Consider the following 18,672-nt stretch of genomic DNA (forward strand, 5'->3'; position numbering starts at 1 on the left):
GCGTTCTCGAGGTGACGTGGCGAGAGCTAAGCGAGATGCATGGGAGCCGTTTTTGTGGGCCCACCGGTACGTCGGATTCGTTCTTGCCACGTCATAGAATAGAGACCAGTTGCTGTAATGCTGTTCGGTGTATGACAGCCGATCCTCGCAATCAGTCTTCGTAACATATTATTAAATATTTCTAAATACGGTCGCTCTCACACTACGTTTCCGTGTAGAAGAGAGGTAACTCTCAATTCATGGCATCTCCACGGGGTTCTTGTTCTCATCTTCCGTAATCTCTTCTCCCTCTCCGGCCCTTGGTCTCCGGATCTCGCCCTCTCCCTCCCCCTTCCGGCCGCCCCAAAACCCTAAGTTTTGCTCTATTCGGATCAGTTCTTTTTCTTTATTCTTGATCTTGATCCGCCGAGATGGCCTACAGCGATCGGATGACGACCTTCGAGGATTCGGAGAAGGAGAGCGAGTACGGATATGTACGCAAGGTATCGCTTCTGGACTCGTATTTGTTCTTTTCCCGCTACTTGGATCAGATTTGATGGAGTTTGTATGATTTGCTGGATTCGAGTTTTTGTAAGTCGAGATGTATTTAGGGATTTTCCTGTTTTCATATATGATCGGAACATATTCAATTTCTTTCGCGTCCACTTCGACTGAGTTTTAAACATAATGGATTTTATAAGATCAAAATTTTTACCTGATTTGGCCTGATCAAAATTATCTGGTCATCAAACTGTTAGATTTTCCGTGGAGTAGTGTTTGCCAAGTGCCTAGTAGCCACGCTTTTGTATCATGATTTATGTTGATTTTTTGAAAGTTGTTTCCCCCCTCCTCCCACATTATCGGTCTCGATACAAACTGTGTGATTGTACTCTAGTATGTTTTGCTTGAGGGTGAGATGGGGATTCTTTTGCTAAATATGTATACTTTGGTCGTTGCAGCATACTTTTATGTTTTTTTTCCACTCAGCCTTCATGTCAAGGGAGATTTTTTGTCACGTGGTTCGATTGATTCAGTATAGGGCCACTTTATACTTCTTGAGAGAAAAGTTCATTTGTTGGCATAATTCTCTTAATCACCAAACAATCTGCATAAAACTTGGGATCTATATGAGAAAGACATGCCTTCTGTTAGGTCTTTAACCCCGAATGTCCAAATCAACCAAAAAAAAATGATTGCATTTATGCATGTATATCAGTTTAAATTCCATCCTGCTATAATAAAGATAAGTTTTTCTGCCTCCCCTTTCACTGATAACATTCTCCTGCGTTCCCTCTGACTTTAATCATTAGATGGAAAAAAATGGCCCAAATATATTTGAGAGATACTGTGTGCGAAGAGGATCATTGTACTTAGACTGTTGCTAATTGCTATCATGATTTTCTTAAAAAAAATATATGCCTTTTATTATATTAAAAGCAAATGAAATTTTAGATTAAACTTCTTAGTTTGATCGTAAAATTAAAGATCTGCTAAATGGTAGCCACTGCAGTTGGGTGGAATGAGTGTGAACATTAACTTCTGTGGCCAAGGGCTATGTACATGAATTGAAACTTTTGCTATATCCCAAAACTTAGTATGAGTACTAGGAACACTTAAATGCATTTTCAAACATTTGCCATTTGCCCGGTTGAGACCCTTCCACCATGTTCTTTTGGTCGTGAACATTTCTATGGTGAACACACCCTAAGAACTAAAACATTTCGCTATGTCCCAAAATCAAGTATTACTGTTAGTTGCATTTAAATACATCTTCAAACATTTTGCTGTTTTCCCAATTGAGCCCAGTCCACCACATTCTTATATCTGATTTTGGAAACCAGATCTCACCCTCCTCATGACATCCGCTCATAAGACCGATTCTTGTTATAAGTAATGATAGAAGAACTGAAATTCCTTTTTTAAAGGTTAAATTAATGAATGAACAACTGGTTTGTTCATGTAGCTTTATAGAAGCTTTGATGAATGAAAGGCTTTAGACTAAACAAAGTGTATCTATCAAGAAGCACTTTGACAAACTAAGATATGAGTTCTCTTGTTTGTGGTCATGATAGCTTCTTTCAAGTGCCAAACGACCAACCATGTCTATTTAAATGGATTTTTTCCATCTCATTAACACCTTATCATACTTTTCCCCTTTGTAATAACATGCCCTTGAGGGAAAAGAACTTAAATTAACTAGGATGGTTTTGGCATGTGCAACAAGGGCTTTAGGAGATTTCATTGAGAGGAGTTGTAAGATGTGTGCCTCAAATTTTGGAAATGGAGGGGGTGACATAAGGTAATTAGGTTATAAATTTTCAAAAGGGAAGAATTTTGCACTAGTATATGAAGTGCCTTTCAAAGAATGAATGGAGAAGAGGCATCTGCAAAGTGGACCTCACATACTTAGGCAAGGGTTGTTATTTGTCAGAAGTTGTGGTTGTGCACAAGCTCTTTACATCTTGGGCGACACTTTTCGATTGAAAACTTGGTCCTTGCTCATCTAGCTTTTTTAAAAGTTTAAATCTTCCTTCTTATAGTTGGAATATTTCTTGCATCCAAATAGGTGTATGCTGGACCATGAGATATGGTGTTTGATATATCACTATTAGGATCAAATGATCCATTTGGAGGTACAGATATACCTTATCCTTTAATAGTGTCTTCAGAACATTACTTTTGAGTCCTGTATCCAATTGTGAAATATCTGTTCCCTGACTGTTTGTGAGACATGAGTCCTACATCTTCCAGTAACAAAAAGTTTTATCTTTAGCTAAATGTCTTGAGACCAGCTCTTATTTGGATTTACACTTGGTTATATCAGGATGCAAAGGATTCTTGGTTATTCCTGTTTCAGCCATGAATCGTATTTTCATATCATGTTTGCTAGCAGGTGTTTTTTTGATTTGTTTTAATATGACTAAAGTTGAGATTATTTGCCAAGGTCTGCAACCTTAGTACCGGATACCGTATCGGTTTGGTACGGTATGGTAGGGTATGCATTCTGTATCGAAATAGCTTTCTAACCATTTTTGTCAATTTTTATTTCGGTACGCCTCATATAGGTTGGTATGCCTTGGTACATGTTAGTATGCTTCAGTATGGGTCGATACGTACCTCGATATACCTTGGTACGGAACTTGTACTGGCTCAAAGTTAAGTTTTGTACTGGTTTCCTTCTAGTACGATACGGAATGCTCCGCACTGGGTGGTATGACAGACCATGCTATCTGCTTATTGAAATGTTTTCATCAAAATATGTCTTTCTATTCATATACTGGATTTCTTTTTTGAATGCCATACATAAAATAGAAATATACTATCCTAAATATTTGTTAAAAAAAGAAGTCTAGATGTCCTACTTAGTTTTCTTCAACATCAACGTTTTGTCGGCATCAACTTGCTGGTTTGATCTCCAAACTTATTCAAATGTTTTTTGTTGGTGGATTGTCCTTTGCCAGTATGCAACTTCATATGAAGTAGTATCTTAGTTGTAGCTGATCTTTACCACAGTTTTTTCCTTGTCAAATTTATGAATCGTTGTAGGAAACATTGGGCTCAACTGAACCATGATGAATCTATTTATTCAACTACAATATCTTTTCCAACACTATAAATAAAAGATTTCTGTGCAATATGACCACACTTGCAGGGGCATATATAGAAACATTAATCTATAGTTTCAAATTCATAGTAGTCTCCAAACCAACAAAAATTTTTATCTCCAATTCTTTTAGTTTTAAAGCTTCAAACACTGTTTCCTGTAAACTATTATTTAGAAGAGGGCAATAAGTCAAAAAAATGTTAGACTAATTGCTAGAGAGTACGGGCTTGTGAATAGACTCCAAACCAAAAAAAAAATTTATTTTCAATCATGGTCAGCTGTACCAGTCCAGCCTGGGACCGGTACCGGATCAGCATGAAATCTAGTACCGGTAGCTTATTGTTGGAGAACCGGTATGGAACCGGTACAGACTGGTACAGACCGGTACGGAACCGGTATGGGACTGGTGCGTACCGGTCCGGACTGCCACCGGTACTGATACAGTGGAGCTTGTTTTCAATTCTTTTAGTTTTAAAGCTTCAAACACTGTTTCCTGTAAACTGTTATTTAGAAGAGGGCAACAAGTCAAAAAAATGTTAGACTAATTGCTAGAGAGTACGGACTTGTGAAATGTTGCAGCATTCCTATGTCAACTGGGCAATAGAATATGTCAACTGGGCAATAGAATTTGTTTCATATTATTGGAAAAAAGGCTCTATTCTTTGGCTACTGCAAATTTTTCTTTTTTTAGACCTGTGTTGCATTAATCCTCTCCTTGCTATTGCATGTCAACAATCCCAATTAGTTTGGAGTTCCAAAATGGTCTTTTTATCATGCTCAACTCTATCATTGACCCATTGAGTATGCTTTTATTTAATATTTGGAAGTAGGACTTCCATTTCCTTGACTGCAACATGTTGATTTTGGAACTGAGCCTTTATATGTAATTTGACTGACTCTTCCTTGAAAATTTGCAGGTATCTGGGCCAGTTGTCGTGGCAGATGGAATGGGAGGTGCTGCCATGTATGAATTGGTTCGTGTTGGTCATGATAACCTTATTGGTGAGATTATTCGGTTGGAGGGAGATTCAGCTACCATTCAGGGTACAGGGTTGATGGACCTTTAATCATATCCTTAGTTTTTTGTGTATCTTATAACATCTTTCTTTCTGCTGTTGTTCTTGTTGAATCAATTTGATTTAGTACATGATGGTACATGAGATCTTCAGAGTTGCTGTAACATGTACATTGTTGCTTGTATTTCAGTTTATGAAGAAACTGCTGGTTTGACGGTAAATGACCCTGTTTTGCGAACTCATAAGGTATATATTCTGGGACGTCTTTCATGAAATCTATATCGATTGATTATATCATGTTCCTTTTTATGAGGTTGATGTTTTTTCTGCAGCCTCTTTCTGTGGAGCTGGGGCCTGGTATTTTGGGCAATATTTTTGATGGGATTCAGGTTTGCCTATGAACTTAAGAGTAATTGAAGTACATTTTGGCTTATATAATTTGCACGTTTCTACTTAATTAGCAGCTTATATTGATGAGACTTGTTTATTGTTGAGAGTTATATGGTGCAGCGGCAGTTTGACCATATATCTCAATTTCCTGTGTCTCAAAAACTATTTGGCTATTTGTATGTCTTGTAGGTTGTTGTTGTTAGTTCAGACGATTCACTTATTCCAACATCATGTTTTAGATGCCTAATGTGGTTCAACTATCATGCAGTGATTCAGTTTTAATAAGTGATTACCTAACAGCACACTTCTTTATTCTTCTTTAAAACAGCGGCCTCTAAAAACTATTGCTTTAAAGTCTGGTGATGTTTACATTCCTCGTGGTGTTTCTGTCCCTGCCCTTGACAAAGATATATTGTGGGAATTTGAGCCTAAGAAATTAGGTGAGTTGACTGAGTCATTTCAATCATTGGACTTTTGGCAGCTACTTTGTAGAGTCCAGAAGCTTGATCTTTTCTTGCACTTGTTGCAGCTGTTGGAGATCTTCTTACTGGTGGGGATTTATATGCTGTACGTTATGCAACATTGAACAAGCCTTTTCTTTTTTAAAATTTGTGATGGATACTCTTCTAATTGATATTCGAAAAACTTTTAACTTTCTTTATTTCAGTTCTATAGAGATCGTAATATTGATTATTTACTATGCAGACTGTTTTTGAAAACACTTTAATGCAACACCATGTTGCACTTCCACCGGGTTCCATGGGCAAGATCACTTATGTTGCCCCTGCAGGTCATTACAGCCTGAGGGTCTGTGAGCAGTTTTCCCTGCTTTTGAATTTTAAGTCTATTCATCTTTATTGGGCAAGCTTGTTTGGTTTTTCATCATCTGTTTTGCTTCCTGTATCTTTACTGTTGCATGATTTATTCAGGATACAGTTCTTGAGCTCGAGTTTCAAGGTGTCAAAAAGCAATTCACAATGCTTCAGGTTAATATCTTGTTTATTTTTCAAAGTTTGATTTTCTTTTAGCATTATGCCAAATTATTTTCAGGTTTACATAAGGCCATTTTATGCAGACTTGGCCAGTGCGTACACCGAGGCCTGTTGCAGGAAAGCTTGCTGCTGATACACCTTTGTTGACAGGGCAGGTAAAAATGAAATATACTTTTAATGGATCTCTGTTATTATTGACCCCCTTTTTTTCTTGCATATTCCTTCCTCTCTTTCAATTTTCTGAATTGTGTAATTGGTCTTCAGCGTGTACTTGATGCCCTTTTCCCCTCTGTTCTTGGAGGCACTTGTGCGATACCTGGAGCATTTGGTTGTGGAAAAACAGTTATCAGTCAGGCACTCTCAAAGGTGACCATATTTTGAATGATAATTCCTTTTTTGATATTTTTCTGTTTAAATGTGATTTTTCACTTCTTTTTGTCGCCTCATCCCCCTCATCCAGTACTCTAATTCTGACACGGTGGTTTATGTGGGTTGTGGAGAAAGAGGAAATGAAATGGCTGAGGTTTGTGCTCCCACCTCTCCAGTTATCAGTCCTTCCCGTTTTAGTCTTGTTGGATATATAATGTTTATCACTATTCTAGGTGCTTATGGATTTCCCCCAATTGACGATGACATTGCCTGATGGCCGTGAAGAATCTGTGATGAAACGGACTACACTTGTGGCTAATACTTCCAATATGCCTGTGGCTGCTCGAGAGGCATCTATTTACACAGGTATCTGTTCTAATCTTTGCACCCAGATGCAAATGATGGACTATTTGTATCAAGGTATGCCTATTGTACCGAACTAGGCGGTATAGGGCGTATCATACCGGTTTGATACCGATACACGGTTAGGGGAGAGGAGCGTACTGTTAGGGGAGAGGAGCGTACGCCGAACCAGCCCCCATACTAGGACACATTAGCAGGGTGGCACTGGTATGGGGCCCAGTACTGAAATGGCGTACCTTGATTTGTATGTTCAAAATCAGGAGAGAGTTAAACATATGCTTGGTTGAATTAAGAGAGAGGCAACATAAGCAAATTGGAGCTGAATACTCTTTAGCCAGATTGCCTCTATTAGCTATTGCATGCAGGAACAAAACAACCATGTGTAGGGCTCTTAACTAGGCCTGCCAATTCATTGAAATTAGTTCAGATTGAGTCTTTTCCAAATCTGATTTGAAAATTAAAAAGCCAGAGCCCAGCCAACAACCAGGTGGATTGGAGAGAAAGCTACCTGAACCCAATCCAGTCTCATTGATGGTTAGGGGTTGGGGATGGGAGTAAGGGCAGGGATGAGGAAGACAATGACGGAGTGCGGTGTTGGTTTAGGGTGTGAATTCAGGGCCATGAGGTGGTTGGGCTGGTTGGTTTTGTGTGGGTGGTCGGTATTGGGGCAGAGGGCTGCAGGGCTACGGTGAAGGCATGGAGGGTAGTGGAGTGAGAGGGAAAAGGAGGGCAAGGCAGCCAGTGCTGGTTTGGGTTGGGAGAAGGTGATTGGACCTGTTGGAAGGAGGGGTAGGGTGGAGGAGATGGAGACATCGTGGGTTGTGAGAGAAGAGGACATGGAAATGATATTATACAGGTTTTGATATTCAAATATGTGATATAATTGTTATATTATTTAATATGTATTAATATCATGTGGTAAGATAATTGGGTCAGGTCATTATGAGATTGCTTGACCCAGCCTGACTTCAGTCCTATAGAAATTTTAGATTATCCACTCATCCTTAAGTGGATCACTAATAGATCACTCGAGTCAAAGATATTGAACTGATTCAGCTTAAATCTGATCAGATTCTAGTCAGAAACAATTAATTTACAGGCCTACACATAAATTAGACTGATATAAACATGTGAGATTTTTTTGTTTTGCTAGTCATGTTTGAAGATAATTGCATAGTTGATTTTATTGCATAAATTGTACTGCTTAGGGAATGCTATCATTTTTGACTATTGAATTTTCTAAGTAGGCGTTGTTAGAAGATCTGATGTGTCTCTAACTTGATAATATCCTCTTGAATTTTGGTTATTTTCCTTCTCTTGATAATCACTAATTGGCTGGATTGAGATGACTCTAATACTTATTTGCTATAATTTTTTAATTTTATCTCTGCTCCTTCAATTGACTCTCATTCATTCTCATAGGCATGACCATGAGTGCTCCTGCATAGTTGATTTATAATTGTAAACTTGGGTTATGCAGTGTGGTTCTATCTGGACATTTTTGCAATGGCTCATGTTGAAGCAAATGCATCTAGAAATTTGAACTTTTATACAAAGCCATACTGTAAATCCTGATATACCAGAGCAAATATGTAATAGAGTGCATGCTATCTTATCGGTGCCTCTTTTAGATTTATTTATACTTGTGTTAGGCCCTGTTTGGGGGAGCTGTTAGTAATAGAGCTTTTGGAAGTAGAGCTGTTGGAAGTAGAGCATTTATAAAAAGTTGTTTGTTGTTTGGTAACTACATTTCTAAAGTGTTGTGGTACTTTAACAAGTGTTTGGTAAACAAATTGAGAAAGTACTTTTGTGTGACAAAATGACCATAAAGGATATTACCAGTATTATATAACAGAGCATAATAAAATATAATATGTATTAATACATAAATATATGATATAGTATAATATTAATGTAATATAATATAATATTATTATAATATAGTACTATAACATTATGTATTATAGAATAATAATTTAATATAATATTAAATTATTTAACATAACATATCAATGTATTATGATATAATGTAATATAATATTATATTTATAGCATAATATAATAATAAATATATAAAATATTATAATTATTAGTGCAAATTAATTTTTCATCTTTCTAATGATCATTTATCTCTCTATCAAATTTTCTAGCTAGATGATAAAATTGGTTAAATAATTATTAATATTTTTATTTATTTATTTATTTAGATTAAATTATTTGCCACTCACTCATTATTTTTCTTTTTATTTTATTTATTTATTTATTTATTATTTTATTTCATTGAAATATAGAGGGTCGCCGGCCATGGGTGGTGGCCGGCATGGTGGTTGCCACCATGGGCAGCCACGAGCTTCAAAAAAAAAAAGAAGAAGAAGGAACAGAGGCGGCGGCGTTGAGAGGAAGAAGATAGAGAGGGAGAGGGAGAGGATGGGTGAGAGAGGAAGAGGCGGGATGGGGGTTTTGAGGGAAAAAGTTTGATTTAAATGGGGATATTTTGGTCCAAAAAACAGCTTTCCGACAAAGCTGAAAACAGCGTTTACGGAAAGCTCCAAATTGGAGCTTCTCCCCAAAAGCTGTTTTCAGCTTTCCGCAAAAACTGAAACAGTTTTTCGAAAATTTTACCAAACACCATTTTTTATCTAAAAGTACTTTTGAAGGGTCAGAAAGTGCTTTTTGGCCCTCCAAAAGCTCCACCAAAGGTCCTGTTTGGGGGAGTTGTTGGTAGTAGAGCTTTTGAAAGTAGAGCTGTTGGAAGTAGAGCTGTCTGAAGCAAAACGTTTATAAAAAGCTGTTTGCTATTTGGTAACTATATTTCTAAAGTGCTGTGACACTTTAACATATGTTTGGTAAACAAACTGAGAAAGTACTTTTGTGTGACAAAATGACTATAAAGGATATTACCAGTATTATACAACAGAGCATAATAAAATATAATATGTATTAATACATAAATATATGATATAGTATAATATTAATGTAATGTAATATAATATTATTATAATATAGTACTATAACATTATGTATTATAGAATAATACTTTAATATAATATTAAATTATTTAACATAACATATCAATGTATTATGATATAATATAATATAATATTATATTTATAGTATAATACAATAATAAATATATAAAATATTATAATTATTAGTGTAAATTAATTTTTTATCCTTCTAATGACTATTTATCTCTCTAACAAATTTTCTAACTAGGTGATAAAATTGGTTAACTAATTACTAATATTTTATTTATTTATTTATTTATTTAGATCAGATTATTTGCCACTCACTCATTATTTTTCTTTTTATTTTATTTATTTATTTATTATTTTATTTCATTGAAATATAGAGGGGTCGCCAGCGATGGGTGGTGGCCGGCATGGTGGCTGCCACCATGGGCAGCCATGAGCTCCCAAAACAAAAAAAAAAAGAAAAAAAGAAGAAGAAGAAGGAACAGAGGCGGCGGCGTTGAGAGGAAGAAGAAGATAGAGAGGGGGAGGGAGAGGATGGGTGAGAGAGGAAGAGGCGGGATGAGGATTTTGGGAAAAAAAGTGTGATTTAAATGAGGGTATTTTGGTCTTAAAAACAGCTTCCTGCCAAAGCTAAAAACAACGTTTTCGAAAAGCTCCAAATTGGAACTTCTCTCCAAAAACTGTTTTTAGTTTCCTGCAAAAGCTGAAACAGCTTTACAAAAATTTTATTAAACACCATTTTTTATCTAAAAGTACTTTTGGAGAGCCAAAAAGTGCTTTGTGGCCCTCCAAAAGCTCCCCCAAACAGGGCCTTAGTATTCTTTTGATAGTGTGAAAATTAACAGAAAAAGAAAAGGATCAAATGGAAGATTTTGATCAGGGAAAGACACAATCTTCTCCCAGTCTACGCACAGCGAATACTTATTTTCTCTTTTTAAGTTTCTTTGATAGCATTCACAGAGCCTTCTTAAGATGCATGCAATTTTTTTGTCAACATTAACATAATCAACCATCCAGCCTAGTTTTCTTATGCTCACTTTTTCATTGCCAGCAGCCAAACAGGGCTTTAAAAATCGAAGCATTAGAGTAGAATGGGATTTGGTGCACATGAGAATATTATGTTTTATAATGTTTCTTAATATATGGACCATTTTAGCTATGTTCCCATATTCGATATCAGTGCATGCGCCAGTTATAGTTTCATTCCTCAGATCACATGAAGACATCATTGTGCCTCGAAGAACTTTCTTTTGCAAGTTATCTTTGTTCTGAAGCTTATATAAACATTTATTATGCAATCTTAAATTGTGATCCTATGGTTTTACATTTCCCGGAAAATGCATTTCCTTACGTCCAATAACCTTGGTTGTATTCAGGAATTACCATTGCCGAATACTTTAGAGACATGGGCTACAATGTTAGCATGATGGCTGATTCTACCTCTCGCTGGGCAGAAGCATTGCGTGAAATATCAGGACGACTGGTAATTATCGTCAGATTTTCTTGTCATGTGATAGATCTCTCTATCTCTCTCTCAGCTGATGTATTCTATTTTACAGTAGTGAGGAACTGAAGGTAGGCAATCTGGGTTCTAGATCTTTTTCTTTATGTCTTTGATCTCTTAATGTTATTGGAGAACATCTTTGTAGACTGCGAAGCAGTAGCGATCCAACTTCATAAACGGCATTTAGTGGGTTGCTAGGAAAATATAGATGATTGAAGCTGCGATACAAATTGTTCTTGTATATGGAGGAGTGCTACGGATATATGTATAGACCATCTTATTGTGATTTTTAAAAGGATCGTAAACAAATAATTAACTAGCCAAGTCAAACAGGAAACTGCTAGTTAATGCAGAATGTGACAGTTTTCATCAAGAAAATTTTTTCTTAGGGAGTTGTTTAAGCAATATATATCCCATCTCAAGTAGTGTCTTGTCTTCTATGTAGCCTTTTGAGTTTACCTACTCTAAAAGGAAAAAAATAGTGCATCATTAACTCTGTAACTTATGGTAACCATATTCCGTTGACAGGCTGAAATGCCAGCAGATAGTGGTTATCCTGCTTATCTTGCAGCACGTCTAGCATCCTTCTATGAACGTGCTGGTAAAGTGAAATGCCTTGGTGGTCCAGATCGAACCGGCAGTGTAACAATTGTTGGTGCTGTTTCCCCTCCTGGTGGTGACTTTTCAGACCCAGTGACATCTGCAACCCTCGGCATTGTTCAGGTAAAAGGAACTGCTGTTATCTTAAGATATGAGCTTTTCCGCTTCTGCTTTTGTTAATCCTGAATTATTTGTCCATTTCTTTGTCAACTTGATTTACAGGTATTCTGGGGGCTGGATAAGAAGCTTGCTCAGCGAAAACATTTTCCATCAGTGAATTGGCTTATATCATATTCAAAGTACTCAAAGGTTTGCTAATGCACCATACTATTTATGATGTGGATTGTTATTTGGAAGTATGATTCTCTTGTTTGCTAGAGAGACTGGAACAACAAAAGAAAAAAGTGAGAAGAAAATGCAGACTTTAGTGAGGATTTCTGCCAATATGACACTAAAACCAAGTAGTCAGCAACAGTGGTTTCTGTTCTCCCTCCATTACTATTAGTTGGAGCACTTTTTCCATGCAAGTTTTTATATGTATGGTCTAATTGCTGTTTCTCATAGTGCACTCACTAGCACATACAAGTGAGACACTATTTTAACCAATTTAATTTCAACTGTCCATTATATTATGTACTGCAGGCCCTAGAATCTTTCTATGAGAAATTTGATCCAGATTTTATTGACATCAGAACAAAAGCCCGTGAGGTATTGCAGAGAGAGGATGATCTGAATGAAATTGTCCAGGTAACCTTTCTTTCCATCTTGACTAATCTTGATGGCTTGCCAATTTTAAGTATGTTCATCTCTTTACTTATTTTGAATCCTCTTGGTAACTCATTAAGGCCTCATTTGGTAAAGCTTTTGAAGGGCCAGAAAACACTTTTTGGCCCTCCAAAAGTACTTTTGGATGATATAGTAACGTTTGGTAAAAAATTAGAAAGTTATTTTGGCTTTACCAGAAAGTTGAAAAGGTCTATTTAGGAAAAGCTCTATTTTAGAACTTTTTTTCAAAAGTGCTTTCTGACCAATGTTGGAAAGCTGTTTTGATTTTAATAAATTTTTTTGATGACTAAAATGCCCATTAACAAATTTTATGATTACATATTATATCATATCATAATATATTATTATACTATAAATATAATATAATATAATATAATAATAAATTAAAAATATATTAGGTTGTATTATATTATATTATTATATGAAAATAGTATAATATATTGTATTACTGTAGTAATACATAATTATAATATAACATATTATTACAATCATAATTTTACATTATTTTTATAATAATAATAATAATTATATTATTGTAATATACGATATTATTATTATATAATATTATAATATACGATTAATAATATAAAAGATATTATATGATTATAATATAATAACATTATATTATTATCAAATATGTAATCATTTTTTAATAATAATATAATATAATCTATTATTATATTAGATTTTAATCGATTATACTATATTATATATTATGCTATAATTATAATAATATTGTACTATTAATATTAATAATACTAATAATAGTAACAATACTAAGAATAGTAATAATACCAATAATAGTCATAATACTGCCAAGAATAGTAATAATACTAATAATAGTAATAGTACTACAAATAGTAACAATACTAAAAGTAGCATCATTACTAAAAATAGCAAAAATACTAAAAAATAGCAACACTACTAAAAATAGAAAATACTAAAAATTGCAATACTACTATTAATAGTAATAATACTAAAATACTAATAATAGTAACAATACTAAAATACTAATAATAGTAACAATACTAAAATAATAATAATATTAAAAATAATACTAATAAAAGTACTAATAATAATCATAATACTAATAATAGTGATATTACTAATACTCATAATAGTAATAATACTAATAATAGTAATAGTATATATTATATATGTGTCCATATATATATGTGTGTGTGTGTGTGTGAATATATATATATATATATCAATATATTTTTACAGATAGATATCTATATAGATGTACATATACATATATATATGTATATATGTATGTATGTGTGTGTCTATATATGTATATATGTATTATATATAAATGTATATATGTACAAATATGTAGATATACATATGTACAAATATGTAGATATATATATATTACAATCATATTTTTATATTATTATTATAATAATAGTTATATTATGATAATATACTATATTACTATTATAATAATATTATAATGTACGATTAATAATATAAATGATAATATATTAGATTAAATTATATTATATTCTATAATATTATTATATTATAATAATATTATATTATTATTAAGTATATATAATAATATTTAATACTAATATAATATAATTAATTATTAGATTAGAATCTAATCCGTTATATGATATTATATTGCGGTATTATATTATAATATTGTAATAATATATTATATATTTTGTTATAATTATAATAATAATATATTATATTGTAATAATATTGGTCTATTAATAATACATTACTATATCATATCATATTATGTTATATTATTATACTGTAGTATTCAATATTATATTACACTATATAATATTAATATTGTACATTATAATAATATTTTAATATATAATAATATAAATATTATATATTATTATACTCAACTATGCAATACTATACAATATCTTTTATTGTCATTTTATCATACTAAAAGCACTTTCTTAGTTTGGTTACCAAACACATGTTAAAGTTTCACAGTACTTTACAAATGTAGTTACCAAACAGTAAATAACTTTTAATAAAAACTCTTCTTTTAAAAGCTCTACTTCTAAAAGGTCTACTGCTAATAGCAATCGCAAATATGACCTAAATCATAAAAGGAATACAGTCCACGAAGAAGACAATATTTCATGTTTTCCAGCATATGAAATATATAGTTACTCAAATGTTATAGGCAACATCTTATATTTGTGAATGCCATGTATAGGAAATGTTAACATTGTTTGTGGACATTATATCTAATCGTTAACAATCAGTTTCTCCGCAATTTAAATGACTTTGTAACTCTAGTATTTGATGTTTTTCTTTCATTTTGATATAGTCCGTCAGCATTTGTAAAAAACTTATATGTGGCAAGAAGCCCAGAATGATGAGATTATTGTTATCTTTGTACATGTCCCGATTGGGTACAAGTTCTGTTGAGACTATAATTTGCAGCAGAATAATACTATTATCCAAAAATATTGTTCAGACATTCTTTATCTTCACCTGTTCTATTGTCATGTAAAATCTGCTATTATTTTTTATGACACCTTTTAGACCTGTAGAGGTAAGTTTTGGATGACTGATGCTAGGTAGTGATGAGAAGTTCAAACCTGCAATCCCTTATTTTGAGTTTTGCATTCCAAGTCTAATTTACCTGAAATACATGCAGCTTGTTGGTAAAGATGCATTAGCAGAAACCGATAAAATTATCCTAGAGACAGCAAAGCTTCTGAGGGAGGATTACCTTGCACAGAATGCATTTACTCCGTAAGTATACTAATTCATGATAAGCTTTATCTCTGCTGTTATATCAGTTGCTTCTGTCCCTTGTATACTACTGGTTTTGCGCAATCCCCTCATAAAAGAAACATATTGGCAATTGTGACAGATATGATAAATTCTGCCCTTTCTACAAATCAGTTTGGATGATGCGAAACATTATACATTTTAATACTCTGGCAAATCAGGTAAATCCTGAATTTATTGGTTATTTTACCTTATAAAAAATCTAATGATGATTCATTGGATGTAACGAAATCTTCCTTTTTATTCTTGATATCTTCTGATTGGATATGGCTTGCCAAATTGTTGTGAAAAGTTGTCCTAAATATCTGTCTAGAGTGTTCAGTTTGTTGTTGAAGAAGAATTAGTTGTTATGATACCTGATCTTAACAATCAACTTCTGGCTGATGCTGATGAAAAGACTTATCTACAAAATGGCTGGAGGGAAATCATTAAATTATACTTTTACTGACTTCAATTTGTTTTATCTTCTAATGTATTTTATTGCTCCATATTTTTGAGCTATATTATTTGTTCTTTTTACATATGTGATGGTTATGGTTTTCTCTGGATCTTCTAATTTACTTCATGTAGTCGATTTGCAGGCAGTTGAGCGAGGAGCAGGTTCTGAAGGCCAGAAGATAACATACAGTGTCATCAAGCATCGTTTGGGTGACCTTTTCTACCGTCTAGTGTGAGTAACTGGCCCCTCACATTAGTTTTTTTTTCCCAAAACGGCGCTTCCTCAGATTTGTAACCATTGCTTAGTGCTATCTGTCCAGTTGTCCTTCGTTTGGGACATCTGGCCAATTAGACGTGTGAAAAGTTGGTGTAGCTTGAAGTTTCAATCAGAAAATAATGCAACGACAACAGCCACCTGTTTCTGTGCGACTGTATTATGCTTTTAAATGTTAACAACTCTAATAGGAGATATTGTCAACTTTATGGAGAATCTTGGAAAATTTTGCTTCAGAGTTTGTCAGTACAAAAGTAGATGTCTTATATGGTTACTTCATGCTGATATTATTTAGATTTTTCTGTTGGTGTTGTTGCTATTCTTCTAAAAGGGAGGACTGTGTTTGCTGTCTATTATATTTGAGCACAACTACAGATTGCACTGCATATTAGAGAACAGTGAAGTTTATTACAGTTGGTCATCAGTGATAGGAAGTCGTATCTGTCTTGAGGCTTTGTAAAAGGCTTATATTTCTTCATGCTTGAATTGGCATTAACATGAATGCGGTTCTCTGTTACTGCAGGTCCCAGAAATTTGAAGATCCCTCAGAAGGTGAGGAAGTTCTTGTTGACAAATTCAAGAAATTATATGACGACCTCACTGCTGGCTTCCGTAATCTGGAGGATGAAACACGGTGATGTACCATTACGTAAAATCACAGATGCAAGTGATGAGGCAGTTTTCTATACATTACCTGGTCCCTGGAAAGATTCCAGCAGTAGTCTGTTTCCTTCTTTTCTTTGTAGCAGCATGTGGTTACCCACCATGCTGCAAGTCCATGCTCCGAAGTCGCATATCTTGGACATTCTATTGTTTCATAGATCAGCCTTTTTGTTCTTTAAGGTAGCAATGGATGAAAAAGATTGTCAGTTACATTTTCTCTTGTAATAAAAGGTGGTTATATGGATAATTTTATAACCATATTAGTCCATCTATTTGAATTGCAACCATTTTGATGGGTTGCTGGTGATGGATTTTAATATATCCCGGACTTCCAATCAGGCCCTGGTTCTGGTGAAACTAGTGTCTTGTTTGTGTCATATCTCCTTCTGGTTTATATCCAACGCCATTAAATTTCTCATCTTTGCATTGTTTCTGAACAGTCGGAATAGTGTTTAAAGTGCAAATGTTCTCCAGCAAATTGTGAATTGCTGTAATATACTTATTTACGAATTCTTCGATCCACTCTCATTTTTGCGGTGTCAAGGATCCATCATGGAACTTTTGTGGTAGCGGTTGCCGGCATCAGGAGAAATTATTAGGTGAACCACGTCCCATCGTGGACCTAGGATGAAAACATCCTTTGTCCTGTTGCTGGGAAATGGAGTGATTACGTTCTAGATCCATGGTGGATCTCTCTTTGGGCTCCTCACCTTCCGTCTCTCTCTAATGCGCCTACGGATCCGGTGCTTTTTTTTTTTTTTTTGCTAGTATGGGTGGATTATACCCAATAAAATTAAAAAATAGGATATCTCGGAGTGCCAAAGGCAGCTTCCCATTTTCAGTCCACAAGGTGCCTCCGGAATGATGAGCTACATACGCAGCCACTCAATCCGCAGCATCATTGGCTTCACGGTAAATATGCTTGGTCTTAAAGGTTCGTCCATCCCTCACCATGGCCCAGATGTTCCGGAGCAAGGGATGGTCGCAACCGTCACCTCTAGGACCCCCCGGATTCAACTGATAACGGTAGCTGAATCACCCTCTAGGATGATAGACCTGGCCTATAACACACCGGGCGTAGCGAAGGCCCGCCCAGGCAGCTCTCAGCTCCGCACTCGGAACCGAAGTATCAAATAACTGACTACCCCCAGCTACCACAACCCTAGCAGACGGGTCCTGAATAACGGAACCCGCGCCTTCCCTCGTGCCACCATCCAAAATTGACCCATCAAAGTTGACCTTGAGGAAGCTCGGGGGTGGGGGCCCCCATGTGAAAAACACCGTGCGGGATACTGCTGAAGCAGAGTGGGAGCTCCAGATGTCCCGAGCTATCAAGGTCCCTCCAGCGGGGGTGGTGTGGCACAGCTCTGCCGCCTGACTGCGGGCACTCTCGATCACAAATCTCGGCGATATACGTCGTTCGCCGAATATGCGAGCGTTCCTAGCCAACCATATCTGGTAGGCGGTACAGCTCGCACGAACCACCTTCTCACGAAGCGCTGGGGACTCCGAGCCCTGACGCATGACCTGTAAGAATTAGTCCCTATGGTCCAGTGCTTCCACCCTCTTTCCCTCTATCCAATGGAGACCATCGGTGGCTCGACAAATGCCATACCCCTGCCTCTCTCAGCCGCCGCCCCCACCTCTTTTTCGTTGGTGGCTGGACCAACTCTCTCTCTCCTCTCGTCTTCTCTCCTGGCTGTCGAGAGCCACAAGCACCTCATCCCCTCCCATTCTGCATGTGGAATACAGGTCTTTTCCTTGTCATAAGAGGAGCAGGGCAGTTCCCATGTCATTAGCAGCAGAGCAGTTCGGTTCTAATTCAGGCACTATGGACCAATGAAAACAAGCTCGATGGTGTACAAAGGGACTAAACTATAGCAGCTTGATTTATATCATAATTGATTATTCACTGTTTGGGTTTTTGAAAGGTCTTAA

General features: G+C 35.4%; 1 protein-coding gene across 2 annotated transcripts; it reads left to right on the plus strand.

Moving 5' to 3' along the window:
* The first annotated feature begins 410 nt into the window (after nucleotides 1-410).
* Nucleotides 411-17,091, plus strand: LOC103707052 (V-type proton ATPase catalytic subunit A-like). Of its 2 annotated transcripts, none has more exons than XM_017842788.3 (20): nucleotides 411-482; nucleotides 4,501-4,627; nucleotides 4,790-4,845; nucleotides 4,932-4,988; nucleotides 5,318-5,429; nucleotides 5,519-5,556; nucleotides 5,695-5,796; nucleotides 5,919-5,975; nucleotides 6,065-6,136; nucleotides 6,246-6,347; nucleotides 6,442-6,504; nucleotides 6,584-6,716; nucleotides 11,065-11,171; nucleotides 11,721-11,915; nucleotides 12,015-12,101; nucleotides 12,435-12,539; nucleotides 15,223-15,320; nucleotides 15,442-15,520; nucleotides 15,930-16,029; nucleotides 16,595-17,091. In XM_017842788.3, exons 1-19 carry the CDS (start codon nucleotides 411-413, stop codon nucleotides 15,978-15,980), a joined length of 1,713 nt encoding a protein of 570 aa, XP_017698277.1. In that variant the 3' UTR covers nucleotides 15,981-16,029; nucleotides 16,595-17,091. The 2 variants fall into 2 exon arrangements, with proteins under 2 accessions (XP_017698277.1, XP_008789620.1); XM_008791398.4 differs by having other exon boundaries at nucleotides 15,941-16,029.
* The last annotated feature ends 1,581 nt before the right edge of the window (nucleotides 17,092-18,672 follow it).

The sequence above is a fragment of the Phoenix dactylifera genome, chromosome 7 (genome assembly GCF_009389715.1).
Source record: "Phoenix dactylifera cultivar Barhee BC4 chromosome 7, palm_55x_up_171113_PBpolish2nd_filt_p, whole genome shotgun sequence".
Lineage (NCBI taxonomy): Eukaryota > Viridiplantae > Streptophyta > Magnoliopsida > Arecales > Arecaceae > Phoenix > Phoenix dactylifera.

Coding starts and splice junctions, on each gene's coding strand:
- LOC103707052 (XM_008791398.4), top strand. CDS start 411: ATGGCCTACAGCGATCGGATGACGACCTTCGAGGATTCGGAGAAGGAG. Junction 4,989..5,317: donor ATATTTTTGATGGGATTCAG/GTTTGCCTATGA, acceptor TCTTTAAAACAG/CGGCCTCTAAAAACTATTGC. Junction 11,172..11,720: donor GTGAAATATCAGGACGACTG/GTAATTATCGTC, acceptor TTCCGTTGACAG/GCTGAAATGCCAGCAGATAG.